The 22,220-nt window shown below is 46.3% G+C and overlaps 1 protein-coding gene across 1 annotated transcript; it reads left to right on the forward strand.

Moving 5' to 3' along the window:
- The first annotated feature begins 14,095 nt into the window (after positions 1 to 14,095).
- AHSG (alpha-2-HS-glycoprotein) lies at positions 14,096 to 20,805 on the forward strand. The gene is made up of 7 exons (XM_004675403.2): positions 14,096 to 14,350; positions 16,372 to 16,482; positions 16,822 to 16,906; positions 17,507 to 17,670; positions 18,495 to 18,596; positions 19,461 to 19,544; positions 20,184 to 20,805. The coding sequence occupies exons 1-7, from the start codon at positions 14,138 to 14,140 to the stop codon at positions 20,475 to 20,477; spliced, it is 1,053 nt and encodes a 350-aa protein (XP_004675460.1). The 5' UTR covers positions 14,096 to 14,137; the 3' UTR covers positions 20,478 to 20,805.
- The last annotated feature ends 1,415 nt before the right edge of the window (positions 20,806 to 22,220 follow it).

Genomic DNA, 22,220 nt, shown 5'->3' on the forward strand with positions numbered 1-22,220 from the left:
GTGGAGCATGGGAGAGCTGAAAGGACAGGACGGGCTAGGGCCAGGCTGGGCCCTCTGAGTGTTCCATGAAGGAGGAACCCATGGGAACTGTGCATGGAAGCCGAGTGGGCAGGGTCAAGGGCAGCTTGTACACAGTGTAATGGGGCAGGACAGACCCAGGAACATTCTTCCTGGGGCAGCTCAGATATTGGCTGCATTGAAGACAGCATTCCAGTTTGGACATTTAGGTTGGGGAGCAGGCACACATGATTTTCTTTAGTATAAATTGTATATGTACTTTGCCCTTTACATTGAAGACAAGAGAATTAGTGCATGTACTGATGATAGGGTTAAAAATGTAAGCTTAGGGCCCTCCCTGGTGGCACAACAGGTTAAAGCGCAGCGCTATGAAGCCAGCCGCAGCTGCTTCAGTGCAAGTTCAATCCCAGGCCAGGGAGCTGACCCACATAGGCAATAGACCTCTCCTGTCTCGCCCACTGCTCCCCTCAGCAGTGTATTTCAGTTGATCTGTCTGCTCTGCTCCCCACTCTGTCTCTGGTGAATCCTCTCACTGCCTCTGCACCTCTGACTTGCACTCCAGTTCTGTATGCAAAAATAAATAAATCTTTTTAAAAATGTAAACTTAATTGGATTGTCCTTCATTTCACTGTTTTCCATTTATTTCAATGAGCATCCTTAGCCATTGCACTAAGAATTTAGACTATTTACATAGTGTAGCTAGGGCATCATGCCTTCTGAAAAGACTTATTTTTTATTCTGCAAATACTGTATTTTGATTAAATTCTCCTGCTTTTAGCTGTGTCCTTTTTTTATTCTTTCTTTTCTTTTTTTTTTTTTTTGATTGTTGTGTGGTTATTCCTTTTTGAGAGTCCAACTGAGCGTCTTCCTAAAATGCATGTCAAGGGTTTTCATTTTATGTAATAAAAGGCATTGCTTGTGGCCCTCCCTGGTGGCGCAGCGGGTTAAAGCACAGCACTAAGAAGCTAAAGCCACTTCCGCATGAGTTCGATTCCCGCCTGCCCCGGAGGTGACCACATGGCGTGGCAGACCTCTCCTGACCCGCCCGCTGCTCCCCTCAGCAGTGTACTTCGTCGATCTGCCTGTTCTGCTCCCCACTCTGTCTCTGGTGAAGCCTCTCGCTGCCCCTGAGCCTCTGGCCTGTACCCCAGTTCTGTATGCACAAATAAATAAAAATTAAAAAAAAAAAAAAGGCATTGCTTGTTCTGAGAATGATGGTATTATTCCACTTCAGAGTCCCAGCCCACCCTGACTACCACAACAGGCGACAGCTAGCTGGGTGGTCGCAGAGGCCTCGTCGTCACAGCCTGAGCTTCCAAGTACAGGTTGCAACACCCTGCAGAGGCAAAGGAACATTTTTAGACGGTTTCTCCGTTTCCACAAGAGGGCGCTGCGAACTGCGCAGGGTGTGGGGCTACTAGGGGCTTAGCCTGTGGTTAGGAGGAGTAAAGTATGCACAGTTCTGGAAGGCTGTCAGCTTCCCGGTGTATTCTGGTGGCATCCTGACTGCCCAGGATGCCTGCCCCTCACGCACGCAGAGGGCAGGCGGACGTTCTTCACCCTCTCGCAGCCTGGGAAAAGCCCACAATCCATAGTGCAGAGCGGAATGAGCAAAGTTACTTCCATGGGGGTGAGAACACAGTGGCGGAAGATTTTACTGGCTCAATTTCGACAAAAGCAAGCAGACTTTTTCAGAGAAAAACTATTTGCTCTATTGATTCACTAAACATTTATTAAGTAGCCGCTGTGTCCGTGAACTTTGGAGGCCTTGGAAGATCCAGGATGCTCAAAGCCCAGCCCCTGCATGGAGGAACCAGACTGTGCAAGGTGGGGGTGCAGGCTTGTCTCCTGCACTCCTCCCCAGAAACCCCCTCCAAGCTCCTTCCCAACACAGACTTTCTGGGGGGCATTTGGTTCCCAGGGGCCTGGCACACAGGGAGATCCCTGGGGCCCTAGTTAGGCTTGCTGAGGATTGTTGGCCACTGGGAGACTGTTCTGACGCCTGCTGGTGGGTGGTTTCTGCAGTCTGGAGCTGTGTGGCCTTCTTGGCCTTGTCCTCATTCTCTTCCTACTCCTCACACACATTCTTCTTGGAGAACAGTGCCATGTGCCTCTCCTGTGTGTGTACAGAGCCAGACCCTGCCAACGTCCTTGAAACATAAAGCAGGCCCGAGTGAGCCTGTTGCAAAGTTCCTGTGTGGTCAGTGACGCAGGCGATGTGCTTGTGGCTGCTGAAAATTTACCACGTGTGTTCTGCAATGTGACTTTTCCCTGTTTTATGGATTGACGTCTGAATGACAAGTGTTAGGACAATATGAAATTTAAATCACACTTATATAAATATTTAACAACTTATCTAGGAAAAAGCTGAGCAACTGAGATCATAACAAATCTGACAACCTCCCTAAGGCCCTATTTCTAGAGCGGGATCCCCGGCTTCACGCTTTTGCACCCTAGCAGTGTGGGTGTGTGTGTGTAGGGGGCGATATGGAGAGGGAAATGGCCTCTTCCTTGGGGGTTGTGTCTGTTCTCTTCAAGACAGGAAAACTGGGTCCAGAGCATCTCCAGCACCACTTCTACCAGGGGTGGGTTCTGGGTAACCTGGCAGAGGAAGGGGACTGCTGACATGTCATGAGGTGGCATTCACATGACATTTTATGTTAGGCTGAGGAAACATCATTCATAGCAAAGACAGGGGAGTATGACAGAAATTGGGGTCTTAGTCCCACCTCCATCCATTCTGGGCCTCCCCCGCTCAAGTTCTCTGGTCAACAACTTTCCCTGGAATTATCTTTGGGCTCATGGAGAGAGGATATATGAATAACAAACTGACTTTGGACTGACACTTCATTACATCAGAGAGTAAATCAACCTTGAACTGTTAGTTTTGGAATTTTCACAAAGAGATAATGTAGCCACCCCCTCTCCCCATCTCCTGATAACATGAAGTCTCTGTTGGTTTAAACTTTCCTGAATAACCATTTCCTATTCCTTCTTAAGTGTGATGCTCCCAAATTTCTTTTGGTTCAATGTCATGATGTTTGTCTCTTAAGATATTCTGTATGTTATTATTTGCAGTGACACAGAACACAATGTGTTAATTTTACAGTCAAATGACACTGAACACAAATGACACACTCATCTACAGGACACCCACCTGTCTCCAGGCACCAGTGCCTGTCCCTGCTGGACACTGCTCTCTGTCCTGGGCACCACTGGTCCTTTCAGTGGGCATCTCTCTGGCTGCTGGATTTTTTCCTTTCCCTCCTCATTGAGGCCATGGAGCTTCTGTGCTGACTAGGGGTGCAGGGGTGGGGGGAAGGGCTCTTTGCTTTTCTGCATTAGAGGCATCAGAACAAATGTTTGAACTCCCTGAATTTCTCTAGGAACAGCCTCTCGCTGGCTCTTTCTCTGAGGATTCATAGATGAGTTCAAAGTAGGCTAGGCCAGGAGACAAACCTTTGACCATGAAGGAGCTTCAGAACCAGACAGGCCCATTAGTCCTGGATCTATTCCAGGGGGTGGGTTTTGTCCCCAGAAGTCTGCCTACCCGTTCTGCAGATGCCCCTGGTGGGGGTTCCCCAGTCCTCAGGTAGCAACCCAGCCTAGGATGAGGCCAAAGCTCAAGTCTGACTCAAAACCTTCTAGCTACCCATGCAACTTTGTCATGTTTGACTCAGGAGAGGGAGCTCAAACTTTTAAAGGCCATGGGACACTTATTGGAAAAGAAAATCAAATTATATTGATCAAGTGTTAACATTTAATATTTATGCAAATAAGATAGGAATACAACCAAATGCATATTGATGTGTCATCCATGATCCATATTGTTAATAGAGTAAAGTTGTTTGATACAAATTTATGAAAATAAGATTGAGGATAGAGCCTGGGAAAAGTTGAAAACAAAAATGCTTTTTTCCTTTTATATTGTTTATCTGGTTGCCATGCTATGACTCTAGGTAAGTATCAATGTTTGCACTGTCTTCCAGACCATGAGCTTTCTGTTTACCACTGTCCACCATTTGGAGCAAAATTGGGGGCATGATTGTATGGGGTGGTGGGTGGGCAGAGGACAGGCCTGAGTCCTGGGGAGAATTCACCCTTTACCTCCTGTTTGCTATACAAACCACAACACAGGATTTGCTTAAATCAACATGGAAAGAGAACACTTTAAATTTAGAGGATGGGGTTTCCTAGCTGTATTTTCTCTTGATCTCTTCTTTGACCTATTTAAGTGTTTTCACTTTGTATCAAAAAACACACTTTTCAGTGAAGACTGTATTTGATTCTTTGTTAAATTTGCTTTCTCACTGGGTCACTTATGATCTCTATGATTAACATGGCTAACTTTAACTTATTGTTTGGACAGAAACCTAACAGAACAGCACTTGGAGGAAAAGAATAAGCGAGACCTTGAGAAAAAGGCTGTTCTGGAAAGGCCAGATGAGCTTGGCGGCCCTGGAAGAGACAGGCATGCACAGTTCAGGAACAGGATTTCTTACCAGGCTGAGTTGCAATCCACACCTCTCTACCTCTTGTCTGCCAACCAGTCCTTCCAACCAGACAGCCATACTCTCATTTCCACCTGACCAAATCCTCTGTCCTTCAGGGTGATGTTCAAAATACACCTGTGACACCTTCATGCCTCACTCTTGCTTATCATCGGCTGGAAATGATTCTCCCCTTCTTCTGTAAAAGCTCATAGCACTGACTTCCTTTTATGTACCACTTATGAATAAGAGAACTGACTACATGATTTTCATGGTTCAACGTAAAATGAGATCACAGGACCTTTGGTTCAAAAATGATGAGGAAAGAGTATGACATCAGGTGCTACCGCACAACACAGCTTAAATGTCCATGCAAACCCGCTTCCAGGGACCCAGGACTTCTTGGTCTGCCTGCACCCCCACATCCCCTCCCCAGCTTGGTTCAGTGCTCTGGCACCTGCTTGCCCGGCGCTTCACCTTGCCAGCACTTAGCCGAGTGTTTTTCCTCCTGAGTCCCTCCAGACGTTCTGACCTCTGCCTACTGGTCCTTACCTGAATCTTGCTTGGTTCATTTCTTTGGATTGCCCACTAGCCTAGAAACAGGGAGGAATGTATGGCTTGCTTTCCACAACACCATTATCTTCCTTGCTCATTCTGTTTCCTCCTGTTGCCAAAATTGCCACCATACGACCATCTCTTTGCCAGCATGTTGTTACAGAAAAAGCAATGCTATCCTTCCACCTATTCTACTTCTCTCATGAAGTAGTAATATGAACACCTTTCTGGTCCTGGGAATTCTAAGTGTTCTGTGGCACTGAATGCTCTCAATAATGCTCTGTAGTAGGAGTCATTAACTACAGAAGTGTATTACAGAAATGTAAACCAACTCATAAAGGTTAAATAACTTGTCGAAGATGATAAAATGAGGGAACCCTTACTCTGAACCACTAGGCTACACTGCCTCTGTACAGGCTAATTGGAGGCAAAGCCCAGCATCTTAGTTACAGTCATCCCCATGGAACCTCTCTGCTCTTAGTACTTATGTGCTACTAAGTACTAAGAGCTTTTTAATGTTTTTAAGAACCCCCATTTAGTGAGAGTTCACCATTTTGCAAATATCATCCCATCAAATTCTGCCTCTGCTAGCCAGGTCTTTTCGCTCATTTTCATCAACGGATGAAGAAAGTAAGGCTTTACAAGATTACCTGTCTACTTACGTGACTCGCAGGGACATAATAGCAGGAGAGTCTGTCCTGACTCTAAATGCAGCGCTCCTAGTCACACTCCTGCTCCCATGGCCTCGCCCCCACCAGTCTGTTCCCTCCGCCTCTTACTCACCATTGTTTTCCTGCTAGTATCCATCCTCCTACTGCCTCAGTCTCCACTAACATCTGGGACTTGAACCCTAAATTGTTGCTTAATCTACCAAGTGATTTGGCTTCCTCTTGCACAATCCCAGTCCAGAAAGAAAATTTCCCACATTACCTGCTCTGGTTCTATGATCATACCTTCTCAACGCAAGTTGTTGCCTTCCAACTCCTATCAAGAACACCAGAATCAAAGTGTTTCCATCTCCAAGTGTTTTTACAGAGATCGGCAAAAAGAGGTGAAGAAATGCTACCAGCTGAGAGCCTCGTTGGGTTCAAGACGAGGGGAAGACCGGGCCCTTCTCGCAGGTCTCCATTGGGCCCATCCACTCCTTCTTGCAACAGTCAAGAAGTCTGATCAACGCAATCTTTGGAGAAAAATAACTGCTCTTTGGGTTGGTTTTATTGTTAATTCTTTTGAGATTCCAGCCAGAAAAAATCTTCCTATCCAGTGAGCATGAGTGGCCTACTACCTTTTGCTGGTAATTGCTGAATTATCTTCTACTTGGGCACACACGAACATGCATAAGCCCCCAACCACTCAGACTGCTATGTGATTTGTTTGTCTCTTAATTGTTGTCTCTTATTGTTATTGTTTCAAACTATTTTTTTTATTAAAAAGTTTATTTTTACATAATTTTTCACATTTTTTTTTTCATCTCAATTGTAATCCCCACGGGTTTCCCATCACCAAATCACCCCTGTGCCACCACCATAGTCCCGTGCATTTTCAAACTATTTTTTAACTCTTGGTGCCAGTCTTGCCTGTTCAATAAGACGATTGGGTGGTCTCAGATATAAGCCATCTGAGAAATAACTGAAGGGTCCAACTGATGGGGGCTCAAGAAGGGTAGCAGGATACATGTGGATGTCTTTAGATACCTAAAGCTTGACATACATATTGGGGAATATAGACTGTGTGGCTCCCGAGGGGAGAATCTAAGTCCACTGATGAGCTACAAAGTAGGCAGGTGTTGACTCAGTGTGAAGCAGAGACTTTTTATATCTAGAGAGATAGAGTTGTAATATGGGCTGCAGCAAGGTGGAGAAATTCTTGTACTTGAATGTCCTCAAGCAGACACCAGGCACTGAAGGGAGGTGCTGAGTTGAGTGGAAGCAGGCTTAGAACCCCTCAGTCAGAACTCATGTCTGGAGCTCAGTCCATGTTGGGGCAGTGTGTACTGGGGATAAAAGATTGAAAAAGACATAATACTGCTATCCTCTGGGAAACTTGCAACTCAGTTATTGTATTCCTCTAGATTTAATGCAGGTTGAGAGCATGAAATGCATTAGGTAATTCTCTGCTGTGCTCATAGCAATGCCCAAAGGGCTAAGGAGCCAGATCTAACAGTGAGCACCTGAAGATCAAACTACCCCTTTCACCTGTTTCTCCTTACCACCTTGCATGACGTAAGTGTCCAAGAAATAGGTTTGAAGTGAATGTATGTATGTCCAGAGACTACTCAATAGAAGTCAACACACGGACCCACAGAATCAATAATATCAATGCACTGTTGAGTGGATCCAGTTCAACTCTAGTCTTCCACATGGTGGTTAAATAAGTACCCCCCAAAACTAAGGAGCAACAAATTACTTGGCTCTAATGGCCTCAGAATAACCACAGGACCCTTCCATGGTAAAGTTTCTGTGTTCCAGGGCCCCAGGGAACACACATGGGGCTCATTAGAATGATGGGTTCACCTCTCAGACTCCTTGTCTGATAAATGTCACTCGCTTAGACTTTTGAAGATATCAAAAGTCTATGATAGAAACTAGCAGGAAAGATGGATGTGATTTTTTTGCACTAGCTAGCATTCTCTAGAAAATGATTAGCTAGAAGTAATCTAATAATTTACCTTTTATTTACTTTCTAAACTTGAGGTAATTTCAACACCAGCTGACTGAGTCATCACTAAAGTCAACAAGTAAAAAATCTTTTCTTCAAAATTGATTTCAGGAGTTTTCTACTGAAATTATGTGCATAAAATTATTTTTAAAATTCTTTTCATTGCTGGGCCTGGTGACGCAGTGGGTTAAAGCACAGCACTAAGAAGCTTCTGCATGAGTTCGATTCCCGCCTGCCCCGGAGGAGACCACATGGTGCAGCAGACCTCTCCTGACCCGCCGGCTGCTCCCCTCAGCAGTGTACTTCGTCGATCTGCCTGTTCTGCTCCCCACTCTATCTCTGGTGAATCCTCTCACCCTCCACATCTCTGGCCTGTACCCTATTTCTGTATGAATAAATAAAAAAAATCTCTAAAAATAAAAGAAAAAAAATTCTTTTCATTGCTAACCAAATTCCAAATATTTTCCTAGTCCTTTTACTTTTCTTCAAAGACAGTCAGCCATGTTTCCTGTTATTAAGTATAACAATTTACTCACTTCTAGGCAATGCCCAGCAACGAAGCTCCTTGGCTTTCTTTGAGCCCTATATTGGGCTCAAACCTCTCTGGTTTGAGAAATAAAAGAGATTAGGATAAATCCAGGTTCTACTACTATATGATGTGGTCAATTCCAGAAACTCCTGCTACTTCCTCCTTATGGAGTTCTGAGGATTAAAGCACCAAAACCAACATTCTTTCTGTGGTAGGTTTACATTATGCTTCTTGTCCAAGGCTGAATCTAGGATGTGCTAAGGGAGAGGCATCAGGCACAACATTTTAAGGAGACACAGCCCTGAGAATAAGACCTTTCTTAAATTTTTATACCTTCACCTCCTGGCTTCCTCCACTCTATCTCGTCCAGGTGCTACTCTTTCCTACTTATCACCTCAATTATGGTTCTTTTTTTTATAAAAAAAGAGATTTATTTTTTATTTTATTATACATACAGGAGCTGGGGTGTAGGCCAGAGGAGCAGGGAGTAAAAGGATCCACTAGAGACAGAGTGGGGAGCAGAACAGGCAGATCTACTGAAATACACTGCGGAGGGAGCAGCAGGAGAGGTCTCCTGCACCATGTGGGTCACCTCCCTGGACAGGGATCAAATTCTCGCTGTAGAGGCTGTGAGTAGCTTCATAGTGCTGAGACTTATTCTTGCGCCACCAGGGAGGCCCTGCTCAAGGATATTTTTGTTCAGGATTTAGATTTGTACAGACAGGTCCTGGTTAAGGGGTGGGGCTGGAGAAAACTTATAGAACCCTTTCTCCACCCCAAGAAAGGGAGTAAAGCCTGTGGTCACTGGCTTTACTGTCTTCTCCTATGGCTGTGGCCAGACCTGCATTTCCTAATCTGGTGCATTGACACCCAGCAGGAAGCATTCTTCCAAATCACTTTTAGGACACTGGCCCTAAACTACCTCCATGAGGAACTTGTTGGGCCCTGGGAAAAGGGTAATTTGCATTCCATTGACCCACGTTTTGTGTTGCAGAAATAAATCCTAATCTGTCTCTACAGAGCAAACATCATGATAATTTCATACACTAACTCCTAGTTCTTGGCTGATAAGATGCTGCTCTACCATATGAACCAAAGTGACACTGAGGGCAGACACTGTCTTCTCATCACTCACCATCCTGGCACCTAAGGGCATGGATAGCAGGTGTCCAACGTCCATGTGAACGAAGAAATACGAGGCTTATCAAAAATGAACACTCAGCCTCTCAGGGCCCAGGCTGTTTAAGGACTCGAAAGGACAGTGCCAGGAATGTGACCCAACGATTTAAACATCAACCACTGCCACTTCCTCCCTGTGAAAATCAATTGGTCTTCTGGCTTTTGTTGATGCTTATTGACTTGTTCATGTCCTGATTTGTGAAATACTGGGTGTTTTGCTCTTGCTGCCTACTTGATAATACGTTCCCTCTTGCTCTATCCTTTCCCTTCAAGACCTGCATCAGCTGGCAGGGCTCACAGAACCATCTAGTCCACAACAACTCCCACCCCAAGTTTGCCATGATCCTTCTTGTCCTGACTCTTCACTGGCAACTATATTTGCTAGTCTGCCTGAATTGCTTAAATGTATCACTGCCTCCTTAAGGGAATCTCTACTGCAAATTCAGAGGGCCTGGTGCCATCCTGGGCGGCCATCTTGATAACTCCGGAGTCAGCCGCCTGGGCGCTCTACCAGCAAGCCCAGCTCTGTGCCCCGCTGCCATTTCCTGGAGGCTGCTGCTCCGTTTTTGCTTGGTTCTTTTGGTCTGCACCCCTCAACGCACTGGAACATGCCCAGGGTCTCTTCAAGACACTATCAGACATCTGTGAACGGAGAGAGATTGTTTAAACGCAATGATGTGGGCCTTACAGAAAAACGCATGAAGAAGTAATTTTAAAAAATGAAATAAGGGCTCTCCCTGGTGGTGCAACAGGTTAAAGCTCTGCCGCTATGAAGCTCTCAGAAGCCACTGCAGCAAGAGTTCGATCCCCGGCCAGGGAGCTGACCCACATGGCGTGGCAGACCTCTCCTGACCTGCCCACTTCTCCCTTCAGCAGTGCGTTTCAGTACATCTGCCTGTTCTGTTCCCCATTCTGTCTCTAGTGAATCCTCTCAGCCACCACACCTCTGGCCTGCTCCCTAGTTCTGTAAGCATAAATAAATATTTTTTTTTAAAAAAATGAAATAAGGCAGCTTTAGAGGAAATGAATGTCTTTCACTGTTGTTTCTTTGTCAAACTCTCACTCCTTCAACTCTGCATGCCTGCTTACAAGTAGAAACGAATGGCATGATAGTTTGAATGTGCTGAAAGGAAAACTCTCCAACAAAAATCTCCCTGCCAGCTAATACTTAAGCAGGTACTAAGAGATATCGCAGATTGCATATAGTAGTTAAGCTGGCTAAGTGCCTGCCAAGTCCCGATGTGGGAGGGCTGGTGCTTCTCAGGACCTCTAAGCAAGCCCGCTGCCGGCAGCCCTGGGTCAGTACCTGCCCAGCACCCAGTTCTCCTTATGGTGGGCAGTGCTTGACTGCCTGGGATGCACTATGAGCTCAGGCAAGTTTCAGGATTTTGGGTGGAGAAGAGGACGTCCTTTATGGCTGTCAAATGAGAGGCCTGCAGCCCCAGGTAGATCACGGCAGGCTGGTCTAGCAAGCCTGTTCTTTTGGGAAGTCAGGGGAGCAGAGAGGTGACGCTCTCTGACGGCTAGTAGGCTTGGAAACCTGGGGAAGCCCAAGGAGTCAGGTGAGGGAGGGAGGGGTGATTTTTGGGTTGCCAGCTAGCCACCAGCAGCTCCAAATAGGTGAGCTCTCACCCTCATCCCTAGGAAAGGCAGGGAAGCTGGTTCCCCACAGCTAAGACTCAACTTCCAGATGTTGCAGCTATAGGTCCTGTCTTGGTTCCCTTTATCTCCTAGTCCACTACAGGTGGGTGAGCTCTGCTTACTAGCTTTAGAAACTGTCATCCATGGAAAATCCAAGAACAAAAGGAATGCTCCAAGTATAAGAAAGGATCAGAAAGGAGTAGCAAAAAGGAACTTTATTTTGTCCCCCCCACACCATAACTTCCCCCACTCTCAGGTTGGGATGGTAATAGAATCACATCAAGAATAGTGAAAAAACCCCAGAGCAGAGGAGACCTGAGTCATACTTCTAGAATGGGGAGCAGGACTGGAGAGGGGTATCTAGGTAGGCAGCTTCACTGGGCACAGCAGCCAACTTTCTCATGCTTAAAGGAAGGGGTAACAGCTGAGAGAAGGCTTGTGATCTAGAAAGGGTCTCACAGCTGAGATGAGGAAACTATTCAAAGGACACAGGAACAGCAGTCCTGCTATGGATTAGAAGGGGCCCAGCAGGACACGAACCCGCAGGTGGAAGTGCCTGAGGACCAGATGTGACTGGTGACCTGGCAGAGATGCCAGCACAGACCCTTGGAGCGCAAGGTAAAGGTGGGGGTGATGGGGTGGCTGGAGTGGGGGCAGCTCTTGCTGCCCTTCAGTAAGGTAGTATTTATAAAGGTTTCAGGTTTGGGGGAAAGGGAGAGAGAAGCCGCACATGGACAACCTAAATGGCACTGGGGTCCAGCCGAAGTCTCTGGGAAATTAGGATACCTGGCAATGACCAGGTTCAATTTTCACAGAAGAGGGCTCAGTCAGAAATTCAGCTGTGCTGTGGACAATACAGTTCTACCGCATACTCTTGAGCTTCTGACATAGGAGCGAGAACTCACTGTATAGACTTTGATGATTTTTAAATTTCCAGTAAGGAAGGCATTTTGTATTTTAAAAGATTATTTAAAGACAAAGCATCGCAGTCACCAGAAGTTGCTTCTGAGTCAAAGTGCTGAAGAGAAGGGGGCCAGTGGAAAGTCATCCATAACATTGAGGGTCCTCTCGTGAGACAACCTGACCTAGCCTGAGGTCTCTAAGGGCTGGGACCCCTCTCTCAGAGAGGCCTCGGAGTCCTGACCATAACTTCTAAGCCTGTGGCACTGGGATTCTGGGTGCGTGCCATGTGAAAAGGCCTTTAGCTACCTTCTCTGCCCCACCACACTCACCTCTCTATGATCTTCCTCTCCTCCCCCCCTGAAAATCAATATCATGAAGCTTTCCTATAGAAGGCCACCCTTTTTCATTCCAGCCAAATTTTCTTCTCTGAAGCAACATCAAACACCGTAACAAATCCAGCCCCACACAGTGGTGACCTCTAAATATTTGAAGAGCAGGATGGGCTCCATGCTGGGACTCCTTTGCTCCAGGATGAACTGCACCAGGTCCTCAGATGACATGACTGTCCCAGATACCTCAGTATCCTGCCCACCCTCCTTGGAGGTCACACTCCAGGTAGTCCAGGGCCACTTTAAGGCAGTGCCCAGTGCCTTTGTCAGAAAGATGCTCACTTTTTAAAAAATAATATAACAGTTTATTTTTACATAATTTTGTTCCTTTTCCCATCTCACTCGTAATCCCCATGGGCCTCCCATCACCAGATCACCCGTGTGCTATCACCAGAGTCTAGTGCACTCCCCTTCCCCCACCGTTTTGATCCCATTCCCCATTCCAACCCTGTAAAATGTCGTTGTTCTATAGCTGTTCATTATTATTTTCTCCCCAGGACCTTTATACTCCTGCTATGAGTGAAACTATCTAATATTTTTCCTTTTCTTTCTGGCTTATCTCACTAAGCATGATCTTCTCCAGCTCCATCCATGTTGCTGCAAAAGGCATGAGTCTCCTTTTTCTGGTTGCTGAATAATACTCCATTGTGTACATTGACCACATCTTGTTAATCCAGCCATCCACTTTTGGGCATTTGGGCTGCTTCCATGTTTTTCCAATTATGAATAAAGCTGCAATAAACATGGGGGTGCAGGTGTCTTTTTGAATGAGTGTTTTTGTGAGAAAGATTCACTTTAATCCTACTAAGGTGGCGAAGGGCACAAAATGGGCCCTTGTGTTCTTAGCTGCAGCGGCCAAGTATTGTGTTGGCCTCAAAACCAGGGCTTTGCTGAGTGGCTGCAAGACCAGCGGTCCCGCCTGCTGCTGTGTGCACTGGCTGAGGGCCTGGGGCCTCTGGCACCAACCACCCTCACTCAGGTGGTGCTCCTCGATGCTGTCACCGGCAGGGCCCTGGCTGGAGGGTCTGCAGCAAAGAAGAAGAGGGAGTAAGCAACTCCCCACTGATCTGCTCGCTGTAGCTCTCCTGGGCCCTGCTGCAGGAGCCTCCTCCTCTTACCTCATCCCTCACTTCAGGCAGAAACATTTCCCTTCCTTCCTTTGATTCTCCAGCCATCTTACCCACGGTCTCCCACAACTCTCCCCTTTGCTCAAGATGTCTGTATCTTTGTTACATCTGTGGGGTTCTTCCTCCTCTGCCTCCTCCTTTGGAGGAGATACTCCTCCCTCACATTAAAGGATTTTATTGAATTACTACAAGCCCCGGGCCCCCCTCACCAGCCCTACAGTGCGCTCAGTTCACAAGGGGAGCCTCCCTCTGCTGCCAGCCCCACCGCATGATGGCCCTGAGGCACCCCCCAACCCCCCTGCCTGGGCTTGCGCCTCTTCCCCCACCACTGTGTTCTCTCCTTCTGCTGTTGCCATGTTCCAAGCTGACTTTGGGGAATCTGCCCCACCCCCGCCGCAGCAGCATTGACTTTGGCAAATTTCTGGGAGACTAGCAGTGTCCTAACTTGTTTGCTTTTCCGGGCCTGATGTTTGCAGGGAATTTCTTGGAGCCAGAACAGAAATCGCCACATGTTCTTATGCAATTCCTGTGGCGGCTCTGACAGATAAATAAAACCCTCAGCCCCTCTATCCATCTACCTTTTCCAGCAGAGCAGCTGGGTTGGTCCCGAAGGCTTCTGCCACCTGCCAGGGCCTCTCTGGAACAGTCATGCGGTGCCTCGTCCTGCTCCTTTGCCTTGCTCAGCTCTGGGGCTGCCAATCAGTCCCTTTAGTTGAAGTGGGGACTTATAGGCAGCTGAACTGTGATGACCCTGAAACAGAGCAAGTAGCCGGGGTGGCCCTGAAATACATCAATGCCAAACTTCTTCAGGGCTACAAGCACATCTTGAACCAGATCGATAAAGTGAAGGTGTGGCCTCGGGTAAGTGAACCTGGAAGAACGTGTGTGGAAAGCTCACCTTGGCGCATCCAAAGAGCTCATCTCCCGCACGAGAAGAACTGCAAGGGCGGGATGGGGGTGGGGGTGAGGGTGGGGGAGCCCCTTGCTTTTTGCAGGCATGAAAAAAGGGCCAGGCAGAGATCAAAAGAGGAGACATTCTTTAGTCACAGGTCTCAAAAGAGGTGCTGAATGGAAGAGACAATTGGAGAGTATACAAAAGGGTTCAAATGCTATTTTGAAGATCACAGGTAGAAAGTGTAACTTCACTAGAAAAACTAGGACCTAAGAGGCAGGATTCTCATGTCAAATCACCACTGACCTAGAAATCATTTACTTTTTTGGCTTCCATTTCTCTGAAGAAGACTGAGAGTAAGTGACATTAACATCTGACAGCTACCTACTGTCAAATATCCACTCCTTATCCTTTCCTCAAATATCATCGTATCCCTTCTACCTTCCAGGTAGGTAGTGCAGATGAGAAAACCAAGGATATGACATACTAGGGCACCCCCTGCCCCCATTTCACAGAATTAGTAAGCATAGGGCTGGGATTTGATTCCAGACTTAAGCTCCTTCCTCATACAAGCTGCCTGCCAAACACCCAGCTCTCAGAGAAGTTGGCACAAACAGGATTCACATCCTCACATGCTATACAAAAGATGAACACAGTCCCAGGTCAGGGACAGTGAAAACTAGGCAGGCAGATCCGCCAGAGGGATCAGCTTAGGGATTTAGAGGGCTGGGAAAACACATGTCTATTGCTTATTTAGAGATTAAATCTTATATCTGATCGAAGATAATTCTTTCAGCAAATTTTGATTACAAGCTTTCTGTGGGCAAGTAAGTGTTGGATACTATGGGAGATACGAAATGTCATTTTTGTTTATTTAAACCAGCCAAATATTGGCTTTTGTGTGTGTGTGTGTGTGGTTCAACCTCTTAAAAAAGCGAGAAAGACAATGTGCCACTGAGGGACTTATGATTTGGAAAGGTAAGTAAAGTAAATCGAGGACATCTGTGCTGACTGACTGCAGCTGATTTCACCATGGGGCAAAATATTCGGAATCAGGATGGTCCAAGCTGGATTTTAAAAGAGCTGCAATTATACTGAAGCCCAGTAGTGGCTCAAAGTAAACACTGATGAGTTCAGGGGATAAGGCATAAGATGCATACTGGAGAGAAAGGCATCGGACAGGCAGACACTAGGATTTTCACTGAAGGTAGAGCAAGGAGCTGTACAAGCTGGGCGACCACCCATCACCCACCCTTCGCCCACCCTTGTCTGCTTGGCTGGTGCCTCTCACACAGCGTCCTCAGTGCCCGCTCTTCCCCCTTACCACCAGCAGGGGGAAGTCGAGAGCAACAACTTTACATCCAGTTATCTAAAGGCCAAAGACAGAAAGTAGAACTTTCCTTTAGAAGGAAAAAGAAAACAGGAAAGAAAGAAAGCAGATGATGAAAAGGGAAGAGGAGAAAGTAGAGGGAAGATGGACAAGGTAAAGTGAAGACAATTAGATATCTTACAACACCCTTACTTAGATGACTCATGGAGAAAGCCCAAAGCTGACATTTTCAAAACAGTAAAGGGTGAGTTTAAGTATTAAATAAGGACGAACAGAAAGACAACTGCCCCTTGGGCAGTTTCTGGCCATGCTCTTTAGGCCACTGTCCCCTGAGCTGATTTTTGCAAAAGTCCAAGTTGCTTGTGGCCCTCTCTGACACCAGATGTTGTCGCATTTCAGAAAGACAACTGGCTTCCTCAACCTGCCTAAAACAGCACTTTCTCTCCCTGCGCCCATTCAGAGCTGCCAGCCACTGAGAAACTCTTTCCATTACCCACAGGCACCTGGCGGTTACATGGAGGGAAGTGCGGACTAACCATAGGGATGACTTTCCCCTCAGGTCTCCAGCAGGGGTGGGCTCAAGCCCAGTGGGGATCACATTTTGGCTGGCTCCACATAATCAGGGAACTGACTACTCACCTCTTGTCAATGTCTCTACAGGGGCCCAATGGAGAGGTGTTTGTGCTTGAAATAGACACCTTGGAAACTACCTGCCACGCCCTGGACCCCACCCCTGTGGAAAACTGCACTGTGCGGCAGGTGGCACAGCATGTGAGTACCCCCCTTGGGTGACGTGGGTGGTGCCCCTGCCACTTCCATTGCAGTGTGCAACGAACAGGTCCATTTTGTCCAGTCCCCAGCCTGCCTTCCTGGCTGGCCCTTGGGCAGTTTCTGGCCATGCCCTCTAGGTCTCTGTCCTCTGAGCTGATTTTTGCAATAGTCCAAGTTGCTTTGTAACCCTCCCTAACACCAGAGGTTGTCCATTTCAGTATCAGTGAAGATCATTTTGTGAGGCTAGTTTGTGACCATCATGCCTGAGGGTGCATTCCTGCTGGAGAGGAGGTGGGAGGCTGCTCCCCACCCCCCTAGCTGTGGGCTTTATTTCTCCAGGCTGTGGAAGGAGACTGTGATTTCCACATACTGAAACAGGATGGCCAGTTTACAGTGTTGTCTGCAAAATGTGATTCCAGTCCAGGTAAAGATATCAATTTTAATTTTAAGCTTGTTTTCAGCCACTTTGTTGGCAAAGGTAAAGGAGAAGATAAGTTTCCTGAGTTTGGTGAATTTTAAGACTCTGTTTTTTTTTTTTTAAAGATTTATTTATTTGTGCATACAGAACTGGGGTACAGGCCAGAGGCTTAGGGGCAGTGAGAAGCTTCACCAGAGACAGAGTGGGGAGCAGAACAGGCGGATCTATGAAGTACACTGCTGAGGGGAGCAGCGGGCGGGTCAGGAGAGGTCTGCCACGCCATGTGGTCACCTCCGGGGCAGGCGGGAATCGAACTCATGTGAAAGTGGTTTCAGCTTCTTAGTGCAGTGCTTTAACCCGCTGCGCCACCAGGGAGGGCCAAGACGCTGTTTTAAAGAACTGTTTTCCCTGGAAGTGAAGAATGCCCCTTTGAGGAGGGGAGTTCTGCAAGAAAGACCAGGAGGACCTGAGCCAACCGAAGGGTCAGTTAGTAAGAAGCAGCGAAACCAATGAAACATGGGTTAACTTTTCTAAATAAGCAAAGCTGGGGTGAGCCCCACAAAATTCAAACCCAGATGCGGGGGTGGGGGGTCTTTCTGTCCATAGACTCAGCTGAGGATGTGCGGAAGGTGTGTCCAGAATGTCCCCTGCTGGCCCCACGGAACAACACCAGCGTGGTGGAAGCCGTAAACAAGGCGCTGGCCGCCTTCAATGCTCAGAGCAATGGCTCCTATTATCAGCTTGTGGAAACTTCCCGGGCTCAAATTGTGGTAAGACTGAGGCCGAAATTTTTGACAGTTTGGTAGCACTTTGGGGAATATATGTGGCGCACAGGTTGCAACAGAGAGGACAAAGTGGGTGGTGGGAGAAAAGGGAAAGAAGAGGGCTTAGGGGCAGAGGACCTTGAGTGTCTAGAGGGCCAAAAAAGCTGTGCGCCTCGGTGCTAAAGTGCTGTCACAGGAAAAAGGCTCCCACACAGATGGGGGGGTGGGGGGTGGGGGGTCCTCAGCTCTTCTTCCAGTCAGCTGCGCTTCCTCTTCAGCGGTAAAAGTACCCATATAATCCCACCACTCTCAATTCACAAGGTCCACCTCATCCTCCTTATCACCTCTGCACGAGTGGCACTCTTCTATTGACTGGTCGAAAAGGAGGCGCCTACTTATACTCAAAGGCCTATAATGCAGGATCCCAATGTGTCTTAAATCACTATAAAACATTTAATTGTGACAATGCAATTGGCTACATACTCCAAGAGCTATGAAAAAACAAGAGCACAAATATAAGCCACACTTTCACCTACAGTCTCCAATTGATCTTGCTCCATAACAAGGGCAGGAAAGGGGTTCACCTCTTCACGCTCCTGCCCCATCTGCAATAGCCTGTATGGGAGGTATGTTGGGGGTGGGGGTGTCCATGCTCAGGTCAGGCATCAGCAGTGGACCCCTGGGAGCCTCCTGGCTAAGCAGCTGCTGTGTGTGAATGTGTAACCTGGCCCTGAGCAAGGTTTGGCTCCCTGTGCTTTCTCCCACTTCTCCTTCCTCCTTTTATATGCCAAGTCCTGTCATCTCATAAGCATTTCATTTCTTCTCATTAGCCTGTTCCACCTTACACCTATGTGGAGTTTGTAGTGGCTGCCACGGACTGTGTTGCTAAAGAGGTGATAGACCCAGCCATGTGCAACTTGTTGGCTGAAAAGGTGAGCACAGCAGGCTAGAATGAGGGAGTAGCCAGGGATGGAAATGGCCAGCAGGCACTGTGTCCCCCCCCCCATCCTGTGGGGCTGGGTCCTCCAGGGTGTCACCTGCAGCCTTTAGTGCTGCTGCCAAATCACCCACTGGAGGCCCATGGAGTTAGGAGAAAGAAACAAGATATTTCCTAATTAAGCTGAGTCATGCTGGGTGACTGAGAGTGTGAAGTGTAGACTGTGGGGATGTATCTCTGACTTGAAAATTTTCACATTTTTGAGATCTGTGTCCACTTCTAGAAATTCAGCTTAAAGAAATCATCTTAGATATTGACAGAAATGTAACTTTAAAGATGATTTATCATGGCCATAAAATAATTAAAAAAACGTTCAATGCCCATCATAAGGGGATCATTGAATAAAATATGATACCTAGGTGAAAAGAAAATTACGCACAAGGAATATTAAAATTATGTTCTCAAGGGATAATGAGTAATATAAGAAAATGTTATGCTATGCAGAAAAATACAGGATACAAAACAGTATTATCACAAATATCTCAATTGTTAAATGATATTTAATAGTATCGAAAAGTAAGACATACATAGTTGTGAATAGAAATTCTCCTGAGTCACCACCATTTTGGAGGTTATGGGTGATTTTTCTCTCTCTCAAAGATTCTATCAACCGTATCAATCATCAATTTATTTATTACATAACTTCTCTAAGCAGAAAATTCTAAACTTTGGGAAATTGCTTTCTTAAAAAGGAAATAAAAATTTCAGTTTTTTTGCCTTGATATTTTGGAGTATCAGTGACTGAGAGGAAAGTAAGTTTTAATCAACTCATATAACTAACTTCTCTTTTTTTGGGCAGCAATATGGCTTCTGTAAGGGGTCGCACATTCAGCGGCTCGGAGGGGAAAGCGTAGAGGTTGCCTGCACCATGTTCCAGCCACAGGTAATGGCTTCTTGGATCTACTTGCCCCTGCAGAATTCATGAATAACTAATGGTATTCACTGTGTAGTGATTTCAGGGTATTTGCTGCCCTATCTTTCTGGCCCCATGATAGAAGAAGCACTGGGTATGTGAAATCATCAGTAAATGAAAGGATACTGTAGCCGTGTGTTCCTCTCCCACGGATGGCTACAGGGTAGAGCTACTCTAATGGGAAGTGACAAGGCTGATTTTTGATTTATAGAGACTTTGGAGTGGTTTTCTGAATTTGCAGAGGCTATATTTGCCTGGCAGCTTCTAGTGGCTATGGGTGTAGGTGATAAAGAGGCTGATGTTGTTGCTGAAGGTTAACAGTGAAGTGCAGTGCTTTTGCTTGTGGGACTTGTGTGCATAAATCCACTGTCCCCAATACCATTGGTGAGACTGAGCCTGTTATAGACTTGTTATCTTTCCTCTGTAGCTCTGATGACAGTCCAGTATTTGTTGCCAAAGAACTACCTAATAGTTCTTTATTCCTTCCAGATAAAATTAATACTGTGAGAGATTCAGGATGCTTCTATCCAGAGCCTGGGTGGCATGGTCTGGAAGGACAAAAATAGATAACTTGAGGAAATGGTCCTTTCTTTTCATGTGTTCCCACAGCCCCTGCCAGGCGACCCCAAAATGGGGGTGCCCACCTCTGCAGCAGATGCGGCTGCACCTGCACCTTCTCCTGCTAATCCAGCTCCAGCGGCCATGGTGGTGGGATCCAAAGTGGTGGCAGCTCCCGGGGCACTGTCACCATCCCAGACACACTATAACCTGCGCGAGTCCTTCTCAATGGAGTCAGGAGAATCGTTTACTATGATGAAACAACATAAGCCGGCCAAGCCAGGCAACGCTGCTGGCCCACTGGTTCGCCCATGCCCGGGGAGAATCAGACACTTTAAGGTCTAGATGAAGGTCAGGGATGAGAAGTTTTGGTGCAGAGAGCATAGCCACCATGATGCCCAAGAATCTGGGGAGGGGTGGAGAGCTTGTCTACTAACAAAGCAAGTGCTCCATGTGGTCTAGACAAACCAAGTTTTGAACCCCAACTTCTCTCCATACCTGAGGACAGAAACAGAGGGGGTGATGGTTATGTTTGATAGAAGGCATAAGACTGGCCATTTTGTTGTCATTGTTTGGCTGCTAAGCCATCGCCACTGGGTTCTCTGCCTTCTGGTTGATATTCCAAAAACAGTTAGAACTGTGACTTTGAGAGGTGCTTTTGTCAAGTTTATATCTACTTGTTAATAAAAGTGTTTGAGGGACCTTCTTTAATAAAAAGATTCTAAGCTAATACTTGGTCATGATTATTGCCTACTTCATGAGTCACACAAAAGTTTTCCCTTGGCAAAATCAAAGTGAAAATACACAAAAAAGAAAATAAATTAAAAAGCTGCTATATACACAGGAAATCCAGAGAATATGTCCATTATCTTATGAGAAAATAATTTTGTCATTTCATAAAGGACAGAAAATTTTGCTAAAGGAACATTGCACAGAACTACATATAAAGCGATTACTGGTTTCCCCCAGGCCCTGATAGGATGGATTAGTAATGAACACTAGAACTTCACCGTAGCTATCTGTGCTTATTATCTATGCTTAAAATAATTGTTGATTGCTCTATATACAAACCGTTTTATTATATAGGATTGGTATTTCTCACCAATTTGTTATAAGGCCTTAAGTTAAAGCTCTGGCTTACAGTAAGATTGGAGGAGGTGAATGGCAGACATATATGTAAGACACGATGCAAGTGTTAGGTAGTCTAAAGGGATAAATATTTTCCATTATAGAATGATGCCTAGACAATTCCCATTCTTCTCCACTAGTGTTAGATTGTTCTGAGCAACCTTAGTGAGGGGCCCTTGCAGGGGAATTTTAATGACTAGCACTGACAGTGTGAGAAGCTTCACTTGAACCAAGAGTGAAACCAGCATTGACATGAATGTTATTACTCTTGAATAGAGTTTTGCCAATAGTCCAGTAAAAATAAAGAATGCCAGGATGGTAGGAGAACCAGTAGGTATCTCTGAAGCCATGGTATTAGAGGAAGGTTGGCCAGTCAAGCTAAGTGCTGCAGAAAAAGCAATAGAGTGAGGACACAGGAAAGGGCATTGGGTTAGTGGACAAATCGGTGGTCATGGTGACCATACAGGACATGGTGACCAGCAGCAGAAGCAGTTTCACTAAGCAGATGAAGTAAAAGCTTTGTGGCAGAGGATGCCTGGTGGTTTCTAATGAGCAAATGGAGGGGCACCCTCTCTCCATCTTCAGTATTGTCCATGATGGCAAGGGAGAGATTGGTTGATTGCAAAAGTTTAACTGTGTGGGATTAAGACTTTGTTTTCAGGGAGGAAATATTTTGAGCATTTAGGGCAAAAAAACTCCAGGAATATAGGAAGATAGTGTTTTGAGTTATGATAGGATTGAGTTATGGGCTGGGGAGATATATAGTGGAGAGGTCGAAATCAGTGGCCTGGGAAGATTCTTCCTTGAATGACCTTGCGAGAGGATCCTGAAAAGGTATCTTTCACCCAACAGTAAGAGTCCGCTGCTTTCCACCCTTGCAACACACAGGTGTGTCTGTGAGGGAGCACCTGGATATTGAATTGTGTTTTATGGCAGGCAGGTGGTCATAGGCAAACCAAA

Source organism: Condylura cristata, unplaced genomic scaffold (genome assembly GCF_000260355.1).
Source record: "Condylura cristata isolate star-nosed mole 26May11 unplaced genomic scaffold, ConCri1.0 scaffold00003, whole genome shotgun sequence".
Classification (NCBI taxonomy): domain Eukaryota; kingdom Metazoa; phylum Chordata; class Mammalia; order Eulipotyphla; family Talpidae; genus Condylura; species Condylura cristata.

Coding starts and splice junctions, on each gene's coding strand:
- AHSG (XM_004675403.2), top strand. CDS start 14,138: ATGCGGTGCCTCGTCCTGCTCCTTTGCCTTGCTCAGCTCTGGGGCTGC. Junction 16,907..17,506: donor AAAATGTGATTCCAGTCCAG/GTAAAGATATCA, acceptor TTCTGTCCATAG/ACTCAGCTGAGGATGTGCGG. Junction 18,597..19,460: donor GCAACTTGTTGGCTGAAAAG/GTGAGCACAGCA, acceptor TTTTTTGGGCAG/CAATATGGCTTCTGTAAGGG.